General features: G+C 38.2%; 1 protein-coding gene across 2 annotated transcripts in view; it reads left to right on the top strand.

Moving 5' to 3' along the window:
• znf804b (zinc finger protein 804B) overlaps nt 1-27,333 on the top strand; it is a 242,366-nt gene that overhangs the window by 71,833 nt on the left and 143,200 nt on the right. The window contains exon 2 of one of the 2 annotated variants that reach the window (XM_012965619.3): nt 16,575-16,586. The exons of the other annotated variant lie outside the window; for it this stretch is intronic. Coding sequence (XP_012821073.1) covers nt 16,575-16,586 — 12 coding nt within the window. The remainder of the gene's footprint in view (nt 1-16,574; nt 16,587-27,333) is intronic. 2 annotated transcript variants of the gene reach the window in all.

Here is a 27,333-nt window from a genome sequence, read left to right as displayed (position 1 = left end):
GGTATATATTGCAATAGTAAATGCTCATTTTAATACAGTATGTCCCCTTTAAAGCAGCTAGGTCTCCTTAACATAATCATTTATGAACAACTGTTTTTTAAATGAATTAGTTAATGACATCTGGTTTCACTTTCATTATTGTAGTATAAAATGGGAGCCCAATTTATCAGTTTTTAAAGCTCAATTGTAAAAAAAAGTCATTAAAGTTGTTCAAGAGTTTTTCCTCAATTTTTCCTTCTATTTTTTGTTAATCACAAGTATATTTACAAACTCAAAAATACTTGATTACGTAAATTAAAAAAGCTCAATAGCAATGAAAATAAATGTTCCATTTTTACAAAACATAAAAATCAAAATAGCTGAAATGTTGAAACTGTACCTTTGATTGACTGATTAAAATATAGTGACCCGATAATGGGCCAGATTCGATTCTATGAGAAAACACTGGGCCAGATTTAAGGTGTTACGTGTAAACTCATGGACAAGATTTGAGATGCAGTTCAATTCAGAAAAACTTATCTCACTGTTTATCACGTGAAAACTTTATTAAAGGAGAAGTAAAGGTAAAAACTAAGTAAGCTTTATCAGAAAGGTCTATGTAAATACAGCCATAAGCACTCACAGCAAGAGAGTCCTCTATCAAAAGAAACACCGGTTTTCTTGTCTCCTTTTTTGTAAACCTCATTTTATGTTCTTAGGGTATCTGACATCCTCTCTCAGAAAAATCCTTCATTCTTGCAGCCAGAGTCTGCGCAGCTCTCTTCTCTCTCATGCCCCCCCTCCCAAAGGAATGCTAAGAACTCCCACCCCCCTCCCTTAGGAATGTGTGATATGAGCTACTAAAGGCTAGAGCTGCAGCCGGAAGCTACTTAAAATGGCAGATGCAATCTTAAACAAACAGAAAAAGCTTCTAGGTCTCTTTACTCAGGTATGGTAAAGTTTTCTGAATTAATAATTAATGTTCTAGGTGGCATTAATGTGCCGAATATTAAAATGCCCAAATTACTTTCCTTCTCCATTAAAGTCTATGGAAAAACACTGACTTTGGAGAAAAGCTTTTCACGTAATAAACCATAAGATAACTTTTTTCTCATTGAATTGAATCTGGCCCATTATTTAATGGTTTATCATGTGAAAACTTATGGACAAGAATTTAATTTGAGATGCAATTTAATGTAGAATAACTCTCACTGTTTATCGCATAAAACTCTATGGGAAAAAAACTGGATCTGAAACGTTTTTTTCTCCTTAAATTGAATTTGGTCCTTAAGTTTCATTCAATTCCTTGATGGCGGCCTGCTTGTTTTATATCCCCCTTATGAAGACTCTCCTTTTCTGATGGGGATCAAAACACGTTGGGTTTTTTCATGTATGTAAAAGTTTTTTCTGATATTATCCTGGAGTGCCCTGCTTTTCTTTTAATTCTTATAAATATTTGGGGATCTTACAGGGGACCCCTGCAGTGAGCACCCACCCTATTGATTATTACAGTGAAGGCGTGCATCGCTAGATATTAGATTTCATTCAATTCCATGAGAAAACATTATTTCATGATTTTTCACTCCAAAACATATGGGCAATATTCAATTTGAGGAGGAAAAACTGATCTCCTAATTCAGTTCCAGTTTTTGATGAGAGTTTTCATGTGATAAACAGTGAGATACCTTTTTATCATTGAATTGCATCTGGCTCTATAGGAAAATTTAGAACTGAATTATATGAATTGGATTGAATTAATCTAGTCATTTAGATATAGACAAAATTGTTTCAGGTTAGCATCCTCAGAAGATGAACTTGGAACTTATTCTGATGAAACTTCTTCACTTTAGGCTTTACTGGACTGAATAAAAGACTCATTAATAGATACATCTACTGCAATACCATATTCCTGCCAGGTTTTAAAATGAAATGCGGATGTATTGATCTCTTAGACTCCCTTAAACTCATCATTTCATTTGAAACCTTGACTGGAGAATGGCGGTATCCTCTGTTTATGCAGGGTGAGGATACGCCATGTCCAACATTTATGACTTCAGTCAACTTTTCTGCCCCTCTGTTAATCTAATTTATACCTTGAGAAAATCCTCTTCCTAACTGGTTTTGCTGTAGAAGTTGTAATGATGAATACCTGATGTACTGTACATGTCCTTCCGGCTGACTGCCACATCTAATTCTAACATGAAGCTTTTAGCTTGGAGGATGTCAGCTTAGCCTTCTACCTGATCCAGACAATGCAGTTCACAGAATGTCAGCCTAGCCATGTGTCAGCTAAAAGAACCAATCACTGTATAATCAAGAGCCACCATAGGAATTACCTACATACTCATAAAGGGATCACTAATCTCAGGTATTATGAATACAATTATTAAATCATAAAGATTTAAATATAAGACAATTAGTGATAGCAGTGGTTCAGCAAAGGGTGTTAACATACAATGCTTCCCTTTGTTAGAAAGTGATAGTAATAGGCATCAAATCTCCCTACTATATCTGCTATCCCACAGTCCCTTCCCAGAGGCTATTACCCCACTGCTACTATAGGCACCATCTCTCCCTACTATACCTGCTATCCCACAGCCCCAGTCCCTTCCCAGAGGCTATTATCCCCCACTGCTACTATAGGCACCATCTCTCCCTACTATACCTGCTATCCCACAGCCACAGTCCCTTCCCAGAGGCTATTACCCCACTGCTACTATAGGCACCATCTCTCCCTACTATACCTGCTATCCCACAGCCACAGTCCCTTCCCAGAGGCTATTATCCCACTGCTACTATAGGCACCATCTCCCCCTACTATACCTGCTATCCCACAGCCCCAGTCCCTTCCCAGAGGCTATTACCCCACTGCTACTATAGGCACCATCTCTCCCTACTATACCTGCTATCCCACAGCCACAGTCCCTTCCCAGAGGCTATTATCCCCACCACTGCTACTATAGGCACCATCTCTCCCTACTATACCTGCTATCCCACAGCCACAGTCCCTTCCCAGAGGCTATTATCCCCACCACTGCTACTATAGGCACCATCTCTCCCTACTATACCTGCTATCCCACAGCCACAGGCCCTTCCCAGAGGCTATTATACCCCCAGTGCTACTATAGGCACCATATCTCCCTACTATACCTGCTATCCCATAGCCACAGTCCCTTCCCAGAGGCTATTATCCCCCCACTGCTACTATAGGCACCATCTCTCCCTACTATACCTGCTATCCCACAGCCACAGTCCCTTCCCAGAGGCTATTATCCCACTGCTACTATAGGCACCATCTCTCCATACTATACCTGCTATCCCACAGCCACAGTCCCTTCCCAGAGGCTATTATCCCACTGCTACTATAGGCACCATCTCTCCCTACTATACCTGCTATCCCACAGCCACAGTCCCTTCCCAGAGGCTATTATCCCCCCCACTGCTACTATAGGCACCATCTCTCCCTACTATACCTGCTATCCCACAGCCCCAGTCCCTTCCCAGAGGCTATTACCCCACTGCTACTATAGGCACCATCTCTCCCTACTATACCTGCTATCCCACAGCCACAGGCCCTTCCCAGAGGCTATTATCCCCCCACTGCTACTATAGGCACCATCTCTCCCTACTATACCTGCTATCCCATAGCCACAGTCCCTTCCCAGAGGCTATTATCCCCCCACTGCTACTATAGGCACCATCTCTCCATACTATACCTGCTATCCCACAGCCACAGTCCCTTCCCAGAGGCTATTATCCCACTGCTACTATAGGCACCATCTCTCCCTACTATACCTGCTATCCCACAGCCACAGTCCCTTCCCAGGGCTATTATCCCCCCACGGCTACTATAGGCACTATCTCTCCCTACTATATCTGCTATCCCACAGCCACAGTCCCTTCCCAGAGGCTATTATCCCACTGCTACTATAGGCACCACCTCTCCCTACTATACCTGCTATCCCACAGCCACAGTCCCTTCCCAGAGGCTATTATCCCACTGCTACTATAGGCACCATCTCTCCCTACTATACCTGCTATCCCACAGCCACAGTCCCTTCCCAGAGGCTATTATCCCACTGCTACTATAGGCACCATCTCTCCCTACTATACCTGCTATCCCACAGCCACAGTCCCTTCCCAGAGGCTATTATCCCACTGCTACTATAGGCACCATCTCTCCCTACTATACCTGCTATCCCACAGCCACAGTCCCTTCCCAGGGCTATTATCCCCCCACGGCTACTATAGGCACTATCTCTCCCTACTATATCTGCTATCCCACAGCCACAGTCCCTTCCCAGAGGCTATTATCCCACTGCTACTATAGGCACCACCTCTCCCTACTATACCTGCTATCCCACAGCCACAGTCCCTTCCCAGAGGCTATTATCCCACTGCTACTATAGGCACCATCTCTCCCTACTATACCTGCTATCCCACAGCCACAGTCCCTTCCCAGAGGCTATTATCCCACTGCTACTATAGGCACCATCTCTCCCTACTATACCTGCTATCCCACAGCCACAGTCCCTTCCCAGAGGCTATTATCCCACTGCTACTATAGGCACCATCACTCCCTATTATCTTTTGTTTCTGGATAAACATGCAACACTGATTTTATTTTATTGCTTGCATGCCCTCTGCGGATGTTCTTGTGTTCCTGATTATTTATCAGTCAGTTAGCGTGTGACCTCTTTAACACCCTCCAGCATAGAAGGTGCATTGGAATGCTATTTCTTTACATTTTTGTAACATAAATCATTTTTTAAACGTTGCTATTTTGTTTTTAATTCCTGTGCCATTCAAATCCTTGTCATTATTCCCCTGAATCAAGGTATGCCCAGTGCAAACATTCAGGATAATTAATTGATTGCCTTCAGGTGCCTTTGAATTATTCAAGAGAGTAATTTACGGTTTGAGACGATGTGCTGCACCAAACTGTATGTTCTTCTGCGTTCCTCATATCTAGGGGGATTAAAGCATTAGATTAATATTTCAGTGACAAAAAAAGTTTTTAAAGTATTTTGCTCAGGACATTTTAAAAATGATCCAATTATTCTGCTCAGTCAACAATTTGGTCTTCTTATTGCTGTATCTTTATAATTTTATTTATAGCATTCATGCGTTTGCTAGTAAACCTAAATCCCTTGGGGACTGTACCCATGTCTTTCTTGCACTGTTCCTTTCAAGTAGAGAAGTCATGCTAACAAAATATTCCTACCAGATTCAATGGCAAAGTATTTAGTGAACAAATATGTAAAGGAAATCTTTCCATGCCTCTACATAACAGTGATCTCCTTTCTCTTTTGTATCTTAAAGAACATCTAATAAAGTTAATTGATGCAGAGGTACTCGGGTAATGGCGCTCTTGGCACTTTTGCAATTTCTATGAATTTTCTATTTCTCATGGTTTCTTAGATATTAGCATGTTTAGACTGCTAATACCAGGCTTTTGACTTATAAACTGTCTCTTAATGTCAAAGTCAACAACACTATGGGGCCGATTCATTAAAACACGAGTTTGAATCCCGAATGGGAAAAATTCGGATTGGATACGATAATTTCTGAAGATTGCAAATATCACGAAAATGCTTACGAAAAAATCGTATTAGTCACAATAATATCGTATTGGCAATCTGAAAGTCTTGAAATTTTTGTACCGAACGATTGTAAACAACGGCAGAACCTTTCTGATTTTTTTGCGCAAGCGTATGAAAAAGTCGTGCAAGCGTACAAAAAAGTTGCGCAGGTGTACGAAAAAGTTGTGCAAGCGCGAAAAAATCTGAGAAAATACGCGTTCGAATTAACCCTACGAGCGTTCGTGTCTTAATAAATCTCCCCCTAGGGTTAATTGACCATACAGGAGGTGCATAGAAAGTGCATAGACAGTTAGGGTCGCTGACACTCTGACCTTCAGTGAGAGCTATTAAGCTAAAAGCCTAGCTTTAGCAGTCTGAATCTGTCTAAAACTGCTTATGTCTCTCCACCAAAAATAGTAAATACATATTCAAAAATTGCTCAGAGGATTAAAAAGGCATTTCACATTTGCAAATGTTTTTTCCTTGCTGGAATGAAAAAGTCCAAGCACCCCCCTCCCTCCCCCACTTCAAGTGATTCCCATGCTTAAGTCAGGATTCAGTAAAGGTATTGTAATAATGCACTTATGAGTACAAATGGCTCTATATAATATAAATAAAGTAATACTATACTGAGATTTCAGCATAAACTCCACAATGCATACTCTGAAAGCATATTGCAGGGTACGTTTGGAAGGTATGTTTCTAATGCAGCAGCACAAATCCACAGTCATATTTCCACACTAAATTATGCAGGGCTTCATAATTGCATGGATTAATTTTTGATAGTGTTTGATTTAGGTTTCACAATTGTGTTGGTAATGACTGTTTCAACTCAGGTTGTAAAAATCAGTTTTACCGCTCAATTATGCAGGACTTTCTGATTGCTTGGATTCATTGCTGCTAATGCTTGATTTAAATCTTCCCAGTTCTACTTGTTATTGTCAGTGAATACTTGGAATGCACAGTTGACTTATTCTGTGTCGTTTCAGAGATTTTTGAATTTGGGGACAATTTGACCATTGCAGCTTTCCCTATCACTACCTCGACCTGTGCCATAGTCCTATGGCTAATGTCCCATGGAGAGATTAATTGCTGTGATTTTTAAAAAGCGAGTTCCAGCCACAAGTCGCTTGTTTTGTCTCTACATAGAATAGAAAGAATAGAAATTGCCAGTACCTAAACCAACCATACTACTTCAAATAGGTTATCACTCTGAATCGCAATGAGACCCTTTTTTTTAGCGATTTTACAAATAAAGAATTGTCATTTAAAACCACTGGAATCACTGGGAAGTCACTGCAATTTCCCTATTGCACTGAATGTAATTTCTAATTGTGGGTGGGGAATATGACACCTGGATTTGTGGGAAATAGAATCGCTCTGTTGTTGAAATCTCAAGTAATCGCTTGTTAGGAAAAGATGAGCGACTTGTCGCTGGAACTCACTTTTTAAAAATCGCGGCAACTAATCTCTGCGTGGGACATTAGCCTGAAAGGGTTCTTTGGGTTTGGTATTGAAAGCATGTCTGCAGTAAATCTGTATATATCCTTCTATCCACCCCCCACACAAAAAAAAAAACGTTTAAAAAAAAAAGTCTATGTAATTCTTAATCTTGTGTTTTTATTCTTTTTTGTGAAATTTTTAAAAAAATTATATTTATTTTATAAAATGTATCAATTATCATTTTGCATTAACTTGCCAAGAAGGAAATATTTGCAGTGTTTTGGTTTCAAATATAATGCTTCATGTAAAAGTTGAATGCAAATGAATTTGCCCCATTAGAAATTCTTTTAAGGTTAAAATAATTTTCATAAAACCATATAAAATATTAAGCTTAGATTTGACTATAATTGCTTAATTTACTTTTAAGTTTAATTTTCCATAAAAATGCTAGAGGCAGCCAGCGTATTCTAGGTTAGAGAAGGTGACAGACAATGGAGGTCCTATAAATTTAGACTTTAAAAGAGAAGGAAAGTCATTTTGGCATTTTACTGCCAATAGATTTGCCACATCTTCATAGCTTCCTGCTGCAGCTCTAGCCCTTATAGCTCAGATTACACATTCATAAGGGTGGGGGGAGTGAGTTTTAGGAATTCTTATGGGGGGGGGGGGAAGCAGGATAGGGGAGAGAGGAGAATTGCTTCAAATAATTGGTGCATATGAACATGTACAACTATAATCTGCCTAATCATAAATAGGGATGAGTACATTTAAGCTACAGATTTGTGGAGATATTCCTGTAAAAATGTGTTTTTTTTGTGCAAGAAAAAAAGTGAGAAACTTTTGTATGTATATTTTTATTTATAAAGTGCTATTTATGTACGCAGCGCTGTACAGTAGAATAGATTTATACAACAGGGGGTATTAAAATAATAATAGATAAATACATGTATGGCAGCTATGCATTTCAGGTTATGTGACCCATCATCAGGGGTCTTTCTAATCATATTGATACAGTACAACTGTAATGAGTTTAATATACAGTGAAGAGGCATTTTAATGATCTAATTAGACATTTAAACAGTGGCGTAATGTTTGGGTCCAAACAGAACTAACAACAGAAAGGGCAAGAGTGAGAGTCCAGGTGTGAGCGTCCAACACACCAACAACAATGGAGTGATTTTCTGGTGTTTCTTTGCCACATACAGTATTTTTTGTTTAATTCAGATAATTCAACAGCATATAACAATACAGGCGAGTAGTGAAGTGCCTCTTATTTTACTAACACATAGGGGCAGATTTACTAATCCACGAATCCGAATCCCGAAAGGGAAAAAATCGTATCGGAAACTAAAATTTTGCGACTTTTCCGTCGCCGTCGCGATTTTTCGTATTTGTTGCAACTTTTTTGTTGGCGTGGCGACTTTATCGTATTTTGCGCGACTATTTCGTCGCCGCCGTGATTTTTTTGTATTGCGCGATAGTAAACGGTAAAATCCAACCCAATTTTTTTGCGACAGCGACGAAAAAATAGCGGAAAATATACGATAAAGTCGCGATGGCAACGAAAAAATCTGGGGACATATGAAAAAGTGGCGACGGTGATGAAAAAGATGAAAAATACAGATTATTACGAAAAAACGCATTTGGACGCCTTCGGCCCGTTCGTGGATTAGTAAATCCCCCCCATACTCTTTTTTTTTTTTTTATTAATAAGGTGTAAATACAAAAAAGCTCACGTTTTTATTTTTTTAAATAAAGTTGTGGGTCTTTAATTTATTAAGAGCGCTAACTCATTGCCAAATAATCACTGTATGGTATGCGGATTAGGTTGAGGAAGGCGGCTCACCATTTGATCACGTAATTTAACACCTTAAGAGGCACGGGGGAAAGGAAAAATTCCCCCTTTTTTTTTTCTTCACTAGTTTTTGGAGAGCGAACAGAGTTGACACATAAGGTGTAAATACAGTTTGTAATATTTACAAAGTATGGAAACTATGCCAATAAATTCAGTGGATGTTTTCTATAATGATACTGCAGGTGTCATGAATTAGCACTTTTAGAAATACACCTTAAATATTAGCGGCACTAATATTTTATGAAGTATAGTATCTCCCCACTGCCTACTCACACAGCTTCTATTCAGTTCAGCATGTGCAGTAAAACATGTGAGTTTAAAGGAGAAAAGGAAACATCGCCAGTGATTCTAATTGCTTACCTGCTACTCTGGGTGGGCGCTTCCATGACCCATGCAGGTTTGGTGAGTGCAGTACTAGCATTTTCTTTGTAGATTTTCCCTGCTCCAAATCCATTAAATCTATTAGGACACAGGTTCAGTACAGAAATCTTGAGAAATGTTCTCATGCCCAAACCTACTGGGGATGCCTGTAAGCCCAGAAAAATATGGCAGAATGGAGCTGAGCAAATGATATTTCCTTGCTGGGCGCCTCAATCTGAATTAGTAGGTAACCAAACAGAATCAGTGGGAGGGGGCTATTAATTTGGCAACACCCAGTTTTTACCTTTCCTTTTTACCTTCAGTTGAATAGGAGAGTACAGATGATAATTGTGTGCCCATTAGTGCTCCAGAACTTCAGTCTGGGGCATTAATAAATGACCCCTTATATAGTTTTAAATTCTTTTGGTCAACATTTTGTATAAAACATTAAAACTAATCCTAACTCTACTTTCAAGAGGAATGAAAGTGCTTTATGTGTTAAAGAGCCACTAAAGAGGCCATAACCCCACCTTCTACACCGCACCACCCACACTTCCCAAATACAGCTCACTCTACCCTACCTATTAAGAAAAGGGAGAATAGTATAGTATGGTTGATGGCTGCCTTGTACGTCTGCTTAGCTTCCTGCCAAAGGTTGCAGTCCAATCCAGGACCATATCAGCACTCAGGACGTAGCGCTGCTCCTTATTACCAGGTACTAGGGAGTGTGGCCTAATTAGGGTGGAACGGTTTAAGATAAAGAAGTGAGGCTCAGTGATATAATATACAGGTATAGGACCCGTTCTCCGGAATGCTCGGGACCAAGGGTATTCCGGATAAGGGGACTTTCCATAATTTGGATTTCCATACCTTAAGTCTACTAAAAAATCAATAAACCATCAATTAAACCCAATAGGATTGTTTTGCATCCAATAAGGATTATTTATATCTTAATTGGGATCAAGTACAGGTACTGTTTTATTACTACAGAGAAAAAGGGAATCATTTTTAAAATTCTGAGTTATTTGATTCAAATGGAGACAGGCTTGCCGTAATTCCGTAATTTCTGGATAATGGGTTTCCGGATAAGGGATCCCATACCTGTGTATATATATATATATATATATATATATATATATATATAGAACATATACACTTTCCTTCTCCTTGAATCATGCAGTATCGGTTCAAAATAGTTAACATCCTTTGAGAACTTTCCAGACTGCAATCTTTTGATATTCTATTGGAAATAATTTATAATGTAAGCAATTTCTAGATGAATGCAGGGCAAATTATGTATTCCAAAAAACCCACTTCTGAATAAAAGAATATCATTTCCAGGGATCCCAGGGAAGAATAAGTTACATTAAGGAGAGGAATTGCTTTATTGAAGATAATCTGAAATAAGAGATTGAAAGTCGAGATGAAGAATTTCATGAATGTCTCCTTGTAAAAGAGTCTGATATTGTAACATCCCAGTAGACAAAATAGAATTTCAGTGGTGGTTGTGAAGTATTGAGAGCATGAGAGTTAAAAGAGAAAGTTCCCTAATTAGAAAAGCAGTGGCATGTAGGAACATGAAGTGGATAAAGTGTGTTTAATAGGTCTCCAGAGGAAGTGAGTAAAATAGCCATAAAATAACAGAGAAATAAATAAACATTTTTAGAGAGCTATTGCTTGCCATTTAGTAGTTTCCCAATCCAGGGATGCCAGATAATGTTAGCCTTCGCTAACTGAAAGGGAAGATATTGTGAAATAGAGAAACATATCTGCAGGCAGCACAGGGCAAGACCAATACTTATCAATCCGGTACAATGTTAGATGAGCATGCCTCAGCATCTGGGGATGGTAGAAGAGTTGCCAGCTCTGAATCATGCGATGGAGGAAGATTGAGGTCAGTTGCTGTTTATTACAAGTGACATTTGTGGGTAAGTGAAGGGGTTTAAGATGGAATTGAACTTTATTGTATTCCGTGTTTGGAAGATTGTGGCCACCAGGCTATTTTGTCCAATCAATATGGTGAGAAATAGAGAGCAGAGATTGAATAATGTGGAAGGTTTGACTTGATTGAATGAAAGCTAATGTATCATTATCTACCTGTTACATACACCTTCCATATAGAACAGGGCCCTTGTGTTCTTCTCAGATTTTTTAATTGTAGGCTGATTCTGTTATTGGTGGTTAATATTTTTCTAGCAGCATTTCTTTTAAATGGATTTTAACTTAAAGGCTCCATTTAAGACCCAACGGTACGAGGATAACTGCAGTTGTGCAGGAACTGGGAATGGAAATGAAGGGCTTATCTTGTTATCAGTGTAAAAAAAATGGAGATTTCAAAAATAATGTATTACAATGACTAAAGGTTAAAATAACATTCTTTACTTTGAGTTTAATGCATATACAGACATGGGATCACTTATCCGGAAACTTGTTATCCAGAAAGCTCCGAATAAGGAAAGCCCATCTGCCATAGACTCCATTTTAATCAAATAATTTTGAATTTTAAAAATGATTCCCTTTTTCTCTGTAATAATAAAACAGTACCTTGTAATTGATCCCAACTAAGATATAATTAATCCTTATTGGATGCAAAACAATCATATTGGGTTTAATCAATGTTTTATTGATTTTATAGTAGACTTAAGTTATGAAGATCCAAATTACGGAAAGACCCCTTATCTGGAATACCCTTGGTCCTGAGTATTCTGGATAACGGGTCCTATACCTGTATAACTATCTATCTATCTATCTATCTATCTATCTATCTATATATATATATATATATATATATAAATGAGTATATAGGTGTGTGTGTGTGTGTATGTATATATAACATCTTATGTATCTCACTTAAAAAAAAAAAAAAAAAAAATTATACAGGAATGGGACCTGTTATCCAGAATTCTGGAAGCCTGGGGTTTTCCAGATAAGGGGTCATTCCGTAATTGGGATCACCAGTTTGTCCACTGAAAAATAATTTAAATATTAATGAAACTCAAATGGAATTGTTTTGCCTCCAATTAGGATTAATTATTTCTTAGTTGGGATTAAGTTTAAGGTACTGTTTTATTATTACAGAGAAAAACAAAACCATTTCTAAAACTTTCAAATATTTCTTTACATTGGAGTCTATGAGAGATGGGCTTCTTGTAATTCAGAGCTCTTTGGATAACGGATTTCCATATAACGGATTGCATACCTGTATGCTGTCACACCTGTAGTGGTCCTGTGGCTGTTGATAAATATAAACCGCATCTTTTGGGAAAAAAAATGTTGGTGTATCCCTGTGTTGCCATAGCATAAGCAGAGGGTCTTCATCCATTGACCTTGGTATAAAAACAAAACAACAAAAAAGCCTTGGTTTTTAATCAAAAGAAAACTTTTCTAACATTATAAATTGCAAACCAAAGGTAAACACCGCAAACCAACAAAAAATAAAGAGAGTGCCATAAAGAAGTATAGCATGTTCAGAAGTCTAACTCATAAAGCAAGCAATCTCCAAGTCATCTGCAGGTACTGAAGCACCATAAAGCCAGCAATAAAACAGACAGATAGTTTATGAATGTCAGTGATCAAATATAAGCATAGTGAAAAATATACCATCTAAACCAAGCTGAATCAGTGCTAAGCCCTCTACATAACATTGTAGGTTATATTAAAACAGATTTATTCCATGCAGAAGAAGACTAAATCAAAACCAATTTCCCCTTATGTTCTCAACTAGGCGACAAGATATTTTTTAGCAGAGGGCTTTGGCTAAGACCTAGCTGGAAATATTAGTTATAAAGAATAATGTAAACATTTTAAACAGTAACGCATGAGTCAGGATATAGACTAATGATAATTTGTCACCCCCCTATTCTGAACCACCATTGTTAACCTCATTCCTTTCTGGATAAATGGCAATGGATGGACTACTGAAGACTCTCTGACAAGCAATATTTGCCTTCCAATTTTTAAGAATCACTTTAAATGAGGTAATCAATGTTAATATTCCACTAACTTTAGCACAAATGATCGACTTCAAGAGAATTCTCCTTATAAAAGCTCTTATTTTCATTGTAAGAATCAGAAGTTTTGATTTTAAAACTGACATCAATTGGGAACTGACTACATTGCTTTCACATTTAGCAAATTACCCACAAAAGACATACACTGAAAGTGTCCATACACAGAAAGATCCACTTGTTTGGCGAGCAAGCATGTCTTTCCCCAAAATTTACCTGATTGGCCCTCAGATGGGATGTTGCCCATTGGGGTGAGGATTGCATCAACAAACTGATGCTGTTGTCACCCTGATGGGATTTTTAAACCTGCCCCTTGACATCTGCCCGATTTCTGGGCAGATATCAGTTAGGGAGGCTCATCTGAGGGCCCCATACAGGGGCTGAAAAGCTGATTTGGCAGTTTTTATCACTCTGTGTGTAGCCACCTTTAAGGTGGCCACACACGTGTCGATTTCCGATCTTTCGTGCGACCATCGGTCGTACGAAAGATCGTACAATCGGCCACTAACCGTTCAGGGCTGAAACGGCAGATAAGGAGGTAGAAACAATAGGATTTCTACCTCCTTCTGCCGATTCAGCCCTGAAGGCAGATTTTGATCAGGCGCCTTCTATGGCGCCCGATCAAAATCTTTTGACCTGGCCGATCGACCGATATCAGCAGCCTCCTGCAATATCGGTCAACTCGCCGACTTGCCATACAAGCACAGAATATCGTACGAAACGGGGTTTCGTACGATATTATCAGTGCGTGTATGGCCAGCTTTAGACTGTTTAGGCTATTCCCTTGGCTGTTCCTCCTATATTGAAAAGCAGGACACCAAATGAACACTAGCTCTTTATTATAGTTTTGACTCAGTCCTGGTCAAGAGACGCAGTTTCTGCACGCTTGCTGTTCCTTTGTATTACTATTTGTTCAGAATAACTACTTGTTATTAGTTATAGTATATTATTAAAGGAGACTTATCATATACAAATTAGGAATGTACCAGTGTATTATACTCCTCTAAATATCGAAGGATTGTACTTAAAAAGTTGTGTATTGGACTGATTTATTGACAAATTCTACCAAAACCCCACTAGTCCCGCCCATCTGTTCCACTTCCTGCTGGATGAATTCTCTGAATGTGCAGGGATGCGGGCAGCACTCAGTATGTGGCATTGTAGGATAGGAACCAATCAGCAGCTAGGCTTACCTGACAGGGAACTGAAGCCTGTTTTTGTTTGTGTGAGTACAAAGCTGTGATTGGTTCTCCCCCTCCTGCTGTACTTCTGGCAGAGACTGTTAGGACACGCCCACTCTTCATTTCAAACACGGACAGAGAAGTGATAGGATCTATAGGGAGCTCCAAGACAGATAGGATTAATGTTTAGCCCAAAGTGAAACCAGCACCGTATATTATTCATTATACAAAATTAGGGTTTTTTCCATTTATCCAATATGTCTCCTGTAACAGAGATAAGTGAACTCTTGGTTTCTTCCAAGAAAACATTTGCATTGATTGAAACTTTGCCCGAACCATGGAAACTTACCATTTTGCAGTTTTATACGAAAGACGTGCCTATAATTCTTTTTTTAAAAAGAAAAAAGGAGTGTTGTTGCACATTAAACCGAATAGTAGACCTTTCTCAGTTCAAGGTAAAAACAATCAGTTTGATAACATGTATAAGAGAATAGAAAAACCAAGCTCTTCTATAATCAAAGCTGATAAACCTTAACAGAGGTTTCCACTTGCTTTCACCCTAATTTAGTTCTCTCTTTTGCCCTAGACAGTACCTTGTCCTTTCTGGCTCATAATAGTGAATGTCACAAGGGGTAATGAGAGCCTTTTAAAATAAGAAACTATTTGATGAATTCCAGCATTCTGGTATATGGCCCAGTGTTATTCAGTTTCATAAAGCACCAGCACATCTTACTTTAGCTTTGTACTAAAGGAAAAGTATACCCCCAGAATGAATACTTAACCAATAGTTTATATTATGGGGCCTATTAAAGGAGAAGGAAAGGCTAATAAAGAGTTAATCTCAAGCTACAGGCATACCTTCAGTTCTCTAAATAGTCTCCCCATATTTGATGATCAGAAGCCTCATAGGAAAAACAAAACACTGAGCTCTGTAAAGAAAGTTCCCATAATGCCTCGCTCCTGCACCAAGACCGGTGTACATGCTCAGTGTGTAAGACTATGAGGAAGCTTCCTGCTGATTGGCTCAGATCACACATTCCTATGGGGGGGGAGGGAGTTTTTAGCATTCTTGAGGGAGGGGGGAGGAGGAGAGAGCTGCGTGCCTCTGGCACAGGAAAACAAACAGATAAGAAATCCTGTATCTTTTTTTAAGTGCTTATGGCTGTATTTACATAGACCTTTCTGATAAAGCTTACTTAGTTTTTACCTTTCCTTCTCCTTTAAAGAATGTTACCAAACTGGAATATATATCAGTAAATATTGCCATTTTACATCTTTTCCCTTGAGCCTCCATTTAGTGATGGGCTGTGTGCTCCCTCAGAGATCAGCTGACAGGTGATTTTGTTTTTCTCTGTAATAATAAAACAGAACCTTGTACTTGATCCCAACTAAGATATAATTAATCCTTATTGGAGCCAAAACAGTCCTATTGGGTTTATTTAATGGTTAAATGATTCCCTTTTCTCTGCAATAATAAAACAGTACCTGTACTTGATCCCAACTAAGATATAATTACCCCTTATTGGGGGCAGAACAGCCCTATTGGGTTTATTTAATGGTTAAATGATTCCCTTTTCTCTGTAATAATAAAACAGAACCTTGTACTTGATCCCAACTAAGATATAATTACCCCTTATTGGAGCCAAAACAATCCTATTGGGTTTATTACTGTTTAAATTTTTTTTAGTAGAATTAATGTAAGAGATCCAAATTACGGAAAGACCCCCTTATCCAGAAAACCTAAAGTCCCAAGCATTCTGGATAACTGGTCCCATACCTGTACCCAATAACCTTTGTGTGGCAAATTCAAACCACAATATTTTGGGAGGTACACACCCTTTGCTCTATGTGAGTATGTATGTTGCAGCATCTCATGCTTCTGTAATGATGTTTATGTAGGTGTAAAATAAGGCGTTTTTAAAAAAAGACACCATTCCTTGTCTTTTTATTTATTTCTTAATGGATGTATTTTTATGCATTGCGAGTGTCAGGCACCTTTACCTTTACAATCATTGCACCCCTTCTGAGAACCATTGCTTTTTGTGTGGAAGCTTTTACTATACTTTCTGGCAAAATGTCTGTTTCTCTTATGACCATATATTTTCTTTTTTCTCGTTCTTTTTTTTTCTTCCCGCTTCTCTTGGATGTCACTCAAACACCTTGAAAGGACCCATTATGTGTAAGTAGTCTAATCTTGCTTTTTTTTTTTGCAAATGGTTTCGCTCAGCAATTACTTGGGAGATACTTATTGTAAGTAGTCTGTAGTGCTGCTGCTTAAGATGAACTTGTATCAAATACACACTAGCCCGCATTGGGCAGATTAAAGTCTTCTATATAGATAATCTCGCTGTTATTGCCAAGCTAGTCATTTTATTTAAAAGCACTTTGTCCAATTACATTTTGTATCCTTGAGGTCTGAAAATCACCTCGAGGAAAAACACCTACTCACCAGTTTCTTGCTCTGGTGCAGGTGCTTTCTCCGCTACTTTATGCTATCCTAGACTCTTTTTTAGCCTTAATTCTGCTGTTATTGAAGTAGATGTTCAGCCTTTCCTGAAGGTCATTATTTCTTCCCACACTCCATAAAAGCCACATTTCAGCAGCTATATTTTTTAGCCGAATAATAAAATCAATACAAATCACACTCGGTCGTAAAAGTTTAACGAAGTTATGTTTGCCAGTCATTGAAGGAGCGTAGTAATTGTTTGGCTCTTGTGGGTTTGCGTAAGCAGAAACAAGATATATTCCAAGTACAACTACTTACTATGTGAAGAAATAGCAGGCATCAAGAGAGCGAAACGGAGAGAATTTTCAATATAGGAATAGTTACTGTAAGATAAATAATCATTATTGTTTGCTGCCTTAAGGGCAACAGTCTCTGCTATTGCAGTGCTTCCAGCTGGTGTAAGTTTCCAGTTGTACACAAGCAGTTTGTAATGTCAGTACTGTATACTGTGTGCTCAGCCTTTCCATCCCTCACTCTGTAATTCTGCCCCCATATATCAAAAATGAAGAAAACAGCAGCACTCCGGTTGTTTTGAAAAATGTGAATCTTTACTTAAGTGCCAAAGGCAACGTTTCGGGCTTCACTCCAGCCCTTTATCAAGCCTATTGGTACAAATACAAACAAGTGTTTAAATACCCACAGGAAGAGGAGGATATTCACCTCCATTTAACCCATAATATTCTGTGAATTTATTTAGTGCACACAATGAAATGCAAACTAAGTGCCTATGTATACAATATAAGAAGTGCCCTGTGGCATGTATCACATATAACATATATAACAAATTAAACAAATCTTGAAATGGACAGCATCCCACTGCAGTGTATTTCATCCCTCAAATATCTTTCTGGCTCCAATGCCGAATTAAGGGGACAATTAACCCCATATCCACCTCCATTTGAAAACAACCGGACTGCTGCTGTTTTCTTCATTTTTTAATTTATCTGCCCGGGCAGTGGGTACAGCGTGCACCTGGGGCTGCAAGAAGCTATTTTCACTGTGTAAGCACATGTTAACTGATTCTATCTGCCCCCTTATATGGCCCCCAAAATGCATGTTTAATGGGTACCCTGCTTGACTTGGCTCAGCAATAGGATGGGATTACACTAGGCAAAAGGAATAGGCAGAGTTAAATAGTTAGATCTAAAAGAGTGCAGGTTTTTTCCATTAATAGGGGAATATTGGCGTTTTATTGGAGCTCTATAGCTCTAGATTACAGGGTTCTAGTGTATCTGCATGACCCAATATCCAAGACTGGACAGTTTATTTGCTCTTAAAAGCCTTCATTAGATGACCCAGTAACTTCATTATGTTGGCCCATATCATACATTTGAATGATTGATATGCTTGGCATTCTTTCATATAGATGTTCCTCTTCCTTTCATGGAACTGCATTGCAGTTTTCTTTACCCACCTGCCGGTTCATGGTTGATAGGATCAAGTAGAGATGAATATGTGCATTCATGGTATAAACAGACTTATCCAACCTTCTCTAGAAGTGTAAGTGTCAGCATTCATGTGGACATAAGTCATTGAGATGAAGAGCCCTTCCTAAGCTTTTAGCAGCTATTAAGTGAAAAGGAAAACACTGCAGCACAATGTACACCAGTTCAAAACCCACACATAGAGATAGAGCAATGTTAGATTTTATATCACAGGGCTCACACAGTACACTATGGCACAACATTCATTTCATTAGAAAATGTTTGATAATGTTTTGTTTAAATGGGGGTGGGACATGGTGGCCCACCTTAGCAGCATGTTTTACATTTGGTGCATCTATTTGCACAAAGCCTACATTTGTTAACGACATTGTATCACTTCTCTCCCGTGTTTCTTAATGCAATTAGCTTGTGATTCTGGCTTGCCTACTCTACTGCTGCAACCCATTCTGCTGGGAACCTTGGAATTATGTCTAAATTAAGGATAACAGTAGCTCCAGGAATCCCCAGCATTAGAATATGCACTAGCCTACGATTCAGCAAAAGAGGCAGAACTAATGCAATGGAAATGGCAATTAGCTCAACTACATGGAAGGGCCTTCCATATGCCTTTAATGAATGGTGTCAACACACGCAACATTTGTGTCTATTGTATCATGATTGTATTCTGGCAGCTGCATTCATAAATGACTTCTGTATGTTATAGGTCGTATTAATGTTAATGTCCTAGAAGTAAAATACCTTTATCTAATGAAGGCAATCAGGCATAGATGGAGCTGATATTTATCTATACAAATATGAATACAGAAACATACCTCACATACATTTTAGGTATTTACACAGGAAATGTAACAGTAACCATATAAAATATTTAAAAAATAAGCTTTGAAGTTCAACAACATGACTCTGATCGTTCCTGTTTTCTTTGATCTCTTATTATTTTTTTCCTGTTTGAGTGAAGAAAACCTTGAAGCACAAAGCCTTTATAAAATATTAAAGGTTTAGGCTTCGTTGGCACACACATACCCTCAGCATTTTACCTTACAAACCACTTTTCTGCAGAGGTGATGCATCTACTTGGGATCAAAGTGGCCCTTAGTCAGACAGATTAAGGTTTTGACCCTCGCTCTGTGTGACCCTGGGCTTACCGGTTTGGCTTTGCAGGACACAGAATATCTAATGGTTTGTAGCAACATAAAAAAATTATTTTCATCTTTGATTTTTATGAGAAAGACAGGGATACAGTGTTTTTATCCACGAATCTCGGACTTTGCAAACAATTTGGCTTCTTTTGACAACTGCCATTTTACTGATGTTTGTTAAATATTATAGAAATAATAGCAGCACAGATTAGCAATAGTGATGGGCAAAATTATTGGGCAGTAGTGATGAGCGAATCTGTCCCGTTTCGCCAATAAATTTGCAAATCTTTCAAAAGATTTGCGTAATGGCAAAAATGTCGCGCAACTATTCTTTTGACGCCTGTGACTATTCTTGAGACAAATTTGGACATGTGACTATTCTTTTGACGCCTGCGACTATTCTTGCGACAATTTTGTCCGCGTGACTATTCTTTTGACGCCTGCGACTATTCTTGCGACAGTTTCTAGACACGTGGCAAATTTTTCTGCAGCAAATTTTTTCATCCGTTTCGCAAAACAATCCGCCAATGGCGAAACGCGGGAATTCGCCACAAATCCATGCCTGGCAAAACATTTCGCCCCTCACTATTGGGCAGGCGTGGATTTGCCATTGGCGTTTTTTCCCTGCAAAACGGGTGGCAAAATTAAAAAACTGTCACCTTCGTCCAAAAAAATTGTCGAGCAAGGCAAAAAAATTGTCAAAAAAATTGTTGCTGGTGTCCAAAAACAATTGTCGCGCACTTCCAAACATTGTTATGCGCATCAAAAAAATTATGAGCGCAACAATTTTGTGGACGTGCAACATTTTCAACTTTTCAAATGGGCAGATTCAGTCATCACTAATTACCATGTGTAAACTATATTTTAAGGGAAGCCTAGTGATGTTGTATGTAGATGTAGGTAAGAGCCCAACAAGAATTTAGATATTACTCTTAAAAATCTCATTTTTGTGGAACATTAAAATTTGGATGAGCTTTATTCCATTACTTTCCTGCCCTGCTGTTTGCAAACTAGAACTGTAAATGACAGAGGATTATATTGTAGTAAGTTTATTATTAAACATAAGATTTACTGCTCCCAGAAAGAAGTAATATGTGTAGAATGCTGAACTGAAACAAGTACCTGTATAGGATCTGTTGTTGCAACAAGAGCCATGAATGTGGCAATGGTAAGTATTCCGGAACTGTACAAAAACCCACTATTTTAAAGCACTATTAAAGGAAAAGAATAGGTTTAGAATAGATATTATCCCTAAACACAGTCCTGGGTGCTGAAACACATCACCTGCATATGTGCTGGCTCTGGGCAAAGGGATGTGGTACATATAAGGAACTGCAGTGCAGATGACCAAGGCTAAGATTAGGAATAGTGTAGTGGGAAGATAACTTGCTATAATCAATCCAGAAAGCACAGTAAACACTTAAACAGACGCCATTAATATTGCCCTTAAGCTATGAAGGATTTTTACCTTTCCTTCTCATTTAAAGCCTCTTTAAGGGTGTACCCAGGACATTGACACAATGAAAGCGCTATCCAACCCAAAAGCTTTCAAACTTTAATAAGGCTAAGGCAGATTCTAAAAGTGGCCACACACTGGCCAATACTCATTGGTATCCAACCAACTGGATCCAACCCACAGGTAAAAACCATTCAAGTGGCCATACATACAGTATTGACAACTTTCTATTGTTTTTACAGCTGGTTAGTTAGAATTACAGAAAATGTAAAGAACTGTGGCTACATACAGGTTTATAGGTACGTTGATGCACATGTAGATGACAGTTTAAGGTCTTAAAACAGCTGGAGTAGGGAGGAGGGCTAGGTGTAAAAGATGGGAAAGCTACTTGATGGTGTTGGTTCTCTTTGATTATAGAATAGGTAGAATTGCAGTAGAGGCATTGGGTGGATTAGGTGGATACAAGAATCAATAACAAGTATTATTTCTATCCAATGGGTTGAGGATGTAGAAAAGGAAAATGTCACCTTACATAATGCCTAAATGAGAAAACAGGGATTAACTGAGAAGATACTATAGATGGAGATTGAACAGAACTATGGAATGGATGTGGAATGTTCTTACAGGGTTGGATATGTAAGATGGGATCAGCAGATATGATTTTATTATCCATGTATATTAGGTCCATAAGAAATTATCGAGGGATTTTGAGAGAGATATTGAGATTCCTTTGCAATATTTGAAGCTAAACTTGTTTGTGATTGTTTATGATAACAGAAGAGACAATGGCAACCAAATATTAGTGGAATAATGGCTAAAATCACCCATTCGGGTTAAACTACTGTGGCCTCTAGACTATAAAATAGTTTAAAGCATTTGGATTATATGCTGCACCAAGCATGCGCGTTGGAATCGGTGGGCGGGTGCAAGGAGGCTATTAGTGTCCAAAAAGTGGGTCCATACAGTTAGGGGGTCACATTTAGAGGTTTGAATAGTATGAGTTACGTTACCTAATAACAGTGAAATATTTTTGCCTCCAAGATGTGATGGTGTTCAAATATTTTACACTTATCCTGTCTTCAGGTTGTCACTACGACTAATTAGATGTCTAAAAAATGGAATCAAGATACCGAAGACAATCTCTAAATACTGTATATGACGGCGTTGTTTCTGTGCCTTCTGTATTCAAACTTTTTCCGGTGTCCCATTTTCCATTGATCCTGAACTGTGTAAGTTAATCCCTAACACAAATGCCTTGTATAAGAAATGTTGCCGTTCTTAAGTAGGCTTGTTTCCAGCTGTTAGACTGATAAGGTGAATTTCTGGATACTGTAGGGAACTAACTTAAATTGGACTTTCTTGTAAGTATTAACGAAGTGGATTCTTTTCCTATATCACGAGGGGAATTCTCGTTATGTCCCTGAGAATATAGTAGAATTAATGAAGAACAATTTTCTGCTTCTTTAGGTCTCCTTCTCAGTCACCTATATATTAGTGAGTTTTTATATTTGTTATTTTTATCTCTTGGCTATATTTCGGGATTGTTTTATTAGCAAATAATGGTTTGTTCTATATTTATGCTTAATTAACAGTTAGGGGCCCATTTACTAACCATCGGATTTTTTTTTTCTCAATTTCGATTTTTTAGCTCTAAAAGTTGCAAAAAAAAGAGCCAAGGAACCCTAGAGCTACATGGTTATTCCAGAGTTCAAATGTTAATAGGTGAAACATATTTGTGCCTAAAGAATCACACACAAACGCAGGAAATGACTTCATCCAAATAGTTTTGACTGCACCTTGAGTCGCATTCATCAAAACACCCACATGCAGTTGCACTCATTTTAATACATGGGACAAAGTGGCGGTGGCTGCACATTCATGCAGTTATGCTCTAATTATGGGTCAATCAGTAGGAAGCAACCAGTTGAGAACCTCAGCTATTTTTGACTCAGCAGCAGGTAAATGATTGGACTGCCATATTGCTAAGAAGGCACTCTGGGGACATTGCTACCTGTCAAATAGCCTGTATTCAGAGCACACTTTTTTTTCTTTTGAAAAAGGTCAGGTCAGGTTTGGGGGCAGGTAGAGAGAACACAGTTTCTGAGCTGGTAAAGACCAGCAGGTGGAGCTGTTGAAACAAATATATTAGAAGTTTAAAAACTGCTAATATCATGAAAACTAGGACAAAAAATAATATAGAGAACTCTGAACATTTTTGCTAATTTGTTTTAAGGGGTATTTTTCCTTGATTTTTCCTTTAATATATGTTAATTATACATATATGTATACCCAGATTTACCTGAACAGTATTAAGCTTTATTGTGTATTTATTAAGCTACATTCTATCAGAGAAATATACCAATACAAACTGTCTGAAATGATTGATATAACTGGGAAAAGATATATGACTGTTCAGTGAAATGAAGTGCCGTTGCTGTGTGTATGTGTAAATATGCTGCCTTAATCCTCTGTGTAGTGCATTGTAGCACCGAGGCACTGTCAGTCTAAAGATATATCTAAAGTATTTCCAATGCATGAGTAATTTTGTTGTCAGGCAATTATCTTACGAACAAGTCACATTAAAACAATATGAGCCGGTTGACTCTGAGGTGGACCTTCTCCAGGAAATACTTTAATATATGACTGTTCCATCAGTGTTTCTTTTTGCAGTCAAGCAGATATCGTCAAACAGAAATGGAAACTTCAGACATATGCAATCATGTAACTGTCACGAAACGAGAGGGATGCTGGAGTAGCACTGCATTATAACATAATAAAGTGTGCTGTTTCCTTGGAGGCCAAGGGAGTTATGAGATGGCTTCTTTCTTCAATCTGATAAATGTTTGTGGGTTATGTCATGCCTCAGCTTTGAGAAGTAATGCTGTTAGTTTAACAACTTCTGGGGATAAATGATAGCTGAGGCGCGCAAACCTGGTGGCAGCATCCCGTAGGGAGATTTGTTTTTTCTGCCTTACATATTTCCAGAATTAAGACTGTTCCAGCCTTCCTTTATATATCTGATATATCTTTATATATGAATATATAAGTATTAGATCCACTTCTACAGTTATCTATAACTGAATTTAGTCTGTCACTATCTGATCTTGCTTTCAAACTTTACTAAGTTGATGAGTTTTGTTAGGACTTTGAATTCCTCCAGTATCGATGCCCCTTTTACCTTAGGTCTCCAGCATGTCCACCCTCTGTCTGTAGTGGAGCCCAAGATGAGCAATCTATAGGTTCCCTCCCCTTTTATAATCTAGGAAATACCCATTTTAGGGTTACCACCCATCTGGTTTTGAACTGCATTTTAAGGAGCTGTCCAATTCAAAAATATGTACCTTGTTTTCAACATTATTAAAACTGGCCAAAAATCAACCCAGTTGCATCCAAGTAATGCAATAACCTTGCCCCTAAGGTCATAGCAATGCCGTCAGCTTCATCACACCCATTCCCAATGTCATCACACCTGCCACCCTAGCCTGCTTTTAACTCAAGGTGGCAACCCAACCCATAATATACCTGGGCCAATGGGAAAACCTCACTTCCTTGGGGATTTTCTTCAACGTAGGGGAAAGCAAACAAATTCACTTCCCCTACAAATGTTTTCTGCCTCTGATAGCTTAAAGTCGCTTTCAGTGTGTGCATCAGAACCAGGGATGGGGTGGTTCCACATGTGTGGGCTTATGGGACCCAGTAAAAGTTTCTGGTGCTGCGGGCATAGCACAAAGCACCAAGAAATACTCATCTGCAGTGGCCCTTGCCTTTCAACACAAGCAACATTACTTTAAAGTTGCCCTTGTTGCCCTTCTGTAGGCAGCCCCCATATGCAGCATTATACAAAACAAATTCATACCCATTTCTGTAACTTAACATAATATTTTGGGGTCTGGGTATGCACTTCTTGGTGTATACTTTCAGTTCTGTAAGTTTGATATAGGGCAGTTGCTCACCAATAATAATGAATCCCTAGCTTTCCTCCCACAGTTTCATTGCATCTGTATTCTTGCTGTATATTTTATGAAACAGTTGTGCCCAGGAATTAGTGAGCTCAGAAACAAATGACATCTTGCACTTAATCAGAAGCTTTCGCTGCAGTGTATTAGTGGTATGGCATGTTAGAAAGATTCTCTGGGTCACAGAGTGATGTGGAAAGCTGTAATATCCAAGCGCAACCTCTGCGTCTCTAGAGGCTGCTTTGGTAAAATGAATGCATATTTTAAACACTTTCTACAGAATGCATCAAGAAGCTATCATTTTTAAAGAGACTCTGTACTCTGTCTTTATGTTCCTGCATACAGGCTTTTGCAGTAGTTCCTGGAACATGCTATGGAAAATTATCTTTTTGTCCAATGTGGAGATTGCAGGAAATCACTGTATAGACATAGTAGGCTTGTGCTGAGTGAGTGGCTTCCTGCATTGATGTATATTATGCTTACCTACTGGCAGTGGTGTAGCGTGGGCTTTCGTCGCCTGGGGCCGACCGGAAATTTGCCGCCCCTCTATTGTAATAATAATCAGATCATCTGATTATTATTATATTGCCGCCGCCCCTTTTGATACGCCGCCCGGGGCCATGGCCCCCTCGGCACCCCCCTCGCTACGCCACTGCCTACTGGGGCAAATATAATTGCAATATAGCAAATACTAGGAACCTTTACTTTTTAACATCTACACCCCAATCTTCTTGCCAATATTTTGTCTGATTTAAAGATTATAAATAGTGAATGTGTCGCACATGTCCCTTATTACAAGTATATGTAATTGTGCATAGGATTGTGAGTGGTGCATATGTCACTTTGATTTTATTGATCATCCACTTCTTCTTTTGATACATCTGGCTTGTTGATCCAATTACACGTCTTTACCCTCTGGCTAAAACACCCAGGCACTATTGATTTCCGTGCTGTTATTTCGTTTCCAATTCATAGATCATTTGAGGCACATTTATCACCATTCCGTACAGGTCAGGCACTTTTGAAATTGAGACAGTTTATCCGCCGTACTCCAATAAAGTAAGCGCAATAAGTCATCTATCGTATATTGCTGTATGAGGGCCAGTTTACTGGACACTTGGAGTTGTTTTATGAGACCAGGATGTTTGACACTTGCGGAGGTGTCACTCATTAAAGCTTCCCAATATGTCTTCTGGTTTGCCTTTTAGCTTCTAGGGACTGTCTCTTGTGCAAACTTCCCATGGCAGCTGGAAGCAATTCATATAATGTAAGTTTCCCTGTGGGCATGGAGCAGGACCCAGGAGAAGAGCATACTGGGATATATAAAAGAAGCAATCATAGTTTATGAAATATTCCTGCTGCGTTACAACAGAACCCCTATGGAACCGTAAGGAAATGCCTGTGATTGCTTCCTTTAAAATATTCTTCATTCATCTACACATTAGTATCTAATCACACGTCATTAACCCTTTACCCTCCCAAACAGCGCGCAATTAAGGCACGCCATTAAGTCTGATAATTAACTTTACTGGTAAATACAGTCTGGATTTCAATACAATTTGCAAAGCTTGATCAGGCAAAGCAAGTCATTAAGATTAGATAAAAAGTTATTGGTATTTTTTTTTTATTTTATTCACGTGATTTGTCATTATTGTTTTAGCACAGACGTTTTTTGTGCAGTTTTTTGCCGGTAGCACAATCTGTGGGGGTCATACAAAAAACTTTCTGGGGGTCAACATTTGGAAATTGTTTTAGTATAGGCTTAACATTACTTTTATGCCTTTCCCAACTAATACATACATATAATTTTAACTACAAAAGCTGTTTAATGTTAGTTCATCAAAATTCGATTGATAAATCTCAAAAAATTCCAATTTTAAAAAAATTTGACTGCAAATTTTTTACTGATTTTCACAAATCACAGTAAAATATGAACTTGGATTTTAATAAAAGAGCCACACGGAGGCAGATCTATTTCTTTTTTAAATTAATTTTTTTCTAATTCGTTTGCAAAAAAAAAAATTAGACTCAATTGAGATTTTTGATAATTATCACTTTTTTAAAAAGTATTTTTCCCAGTTTTTATGCCACAATTTTCTGGAATCATGGGAAAACCATGATCTTGAATTTGAATAAATAGATCCTTACTGCAAATACTTGCTGAAAAAATGACAAATTCCTAGTTGAGTTTCTAAAATCCAAATTTTCGAGATTTGAGAAACTTGAATACAAAAATTCAGCATCTAAAAAGCTAACGAGTTTATGTAGAAGTCAATGGGAGTTGTATTACAAAAATTTAAGCGATTTTTTATTTGAGTTTTTAAGATTAAGTTGTGATCATTCATTAAAAATGATGGGTAGAATTTAATTTCATTTTTTTCATGTTTTTATGCAATCATGTTTTTGAAATTAAAGTTTTTCAAT

This window comes from Xenopus tropicalis, chromosome 6 (assembly GCF_000004195.4).
Source record: "Xenopus tropicalis strain Nigerian chromosome 6, UCB_Xtro_10.0, whole genome shotgun sequence".
NCBI lineage: Eukaryota > Metazoa > Chordata > Amphibia > Anura > Pipidae > Xenopus > Xenopus tropicalis.
This window is presented reverse-complemented; position numbering and strand designations above follow the sequence as displayed.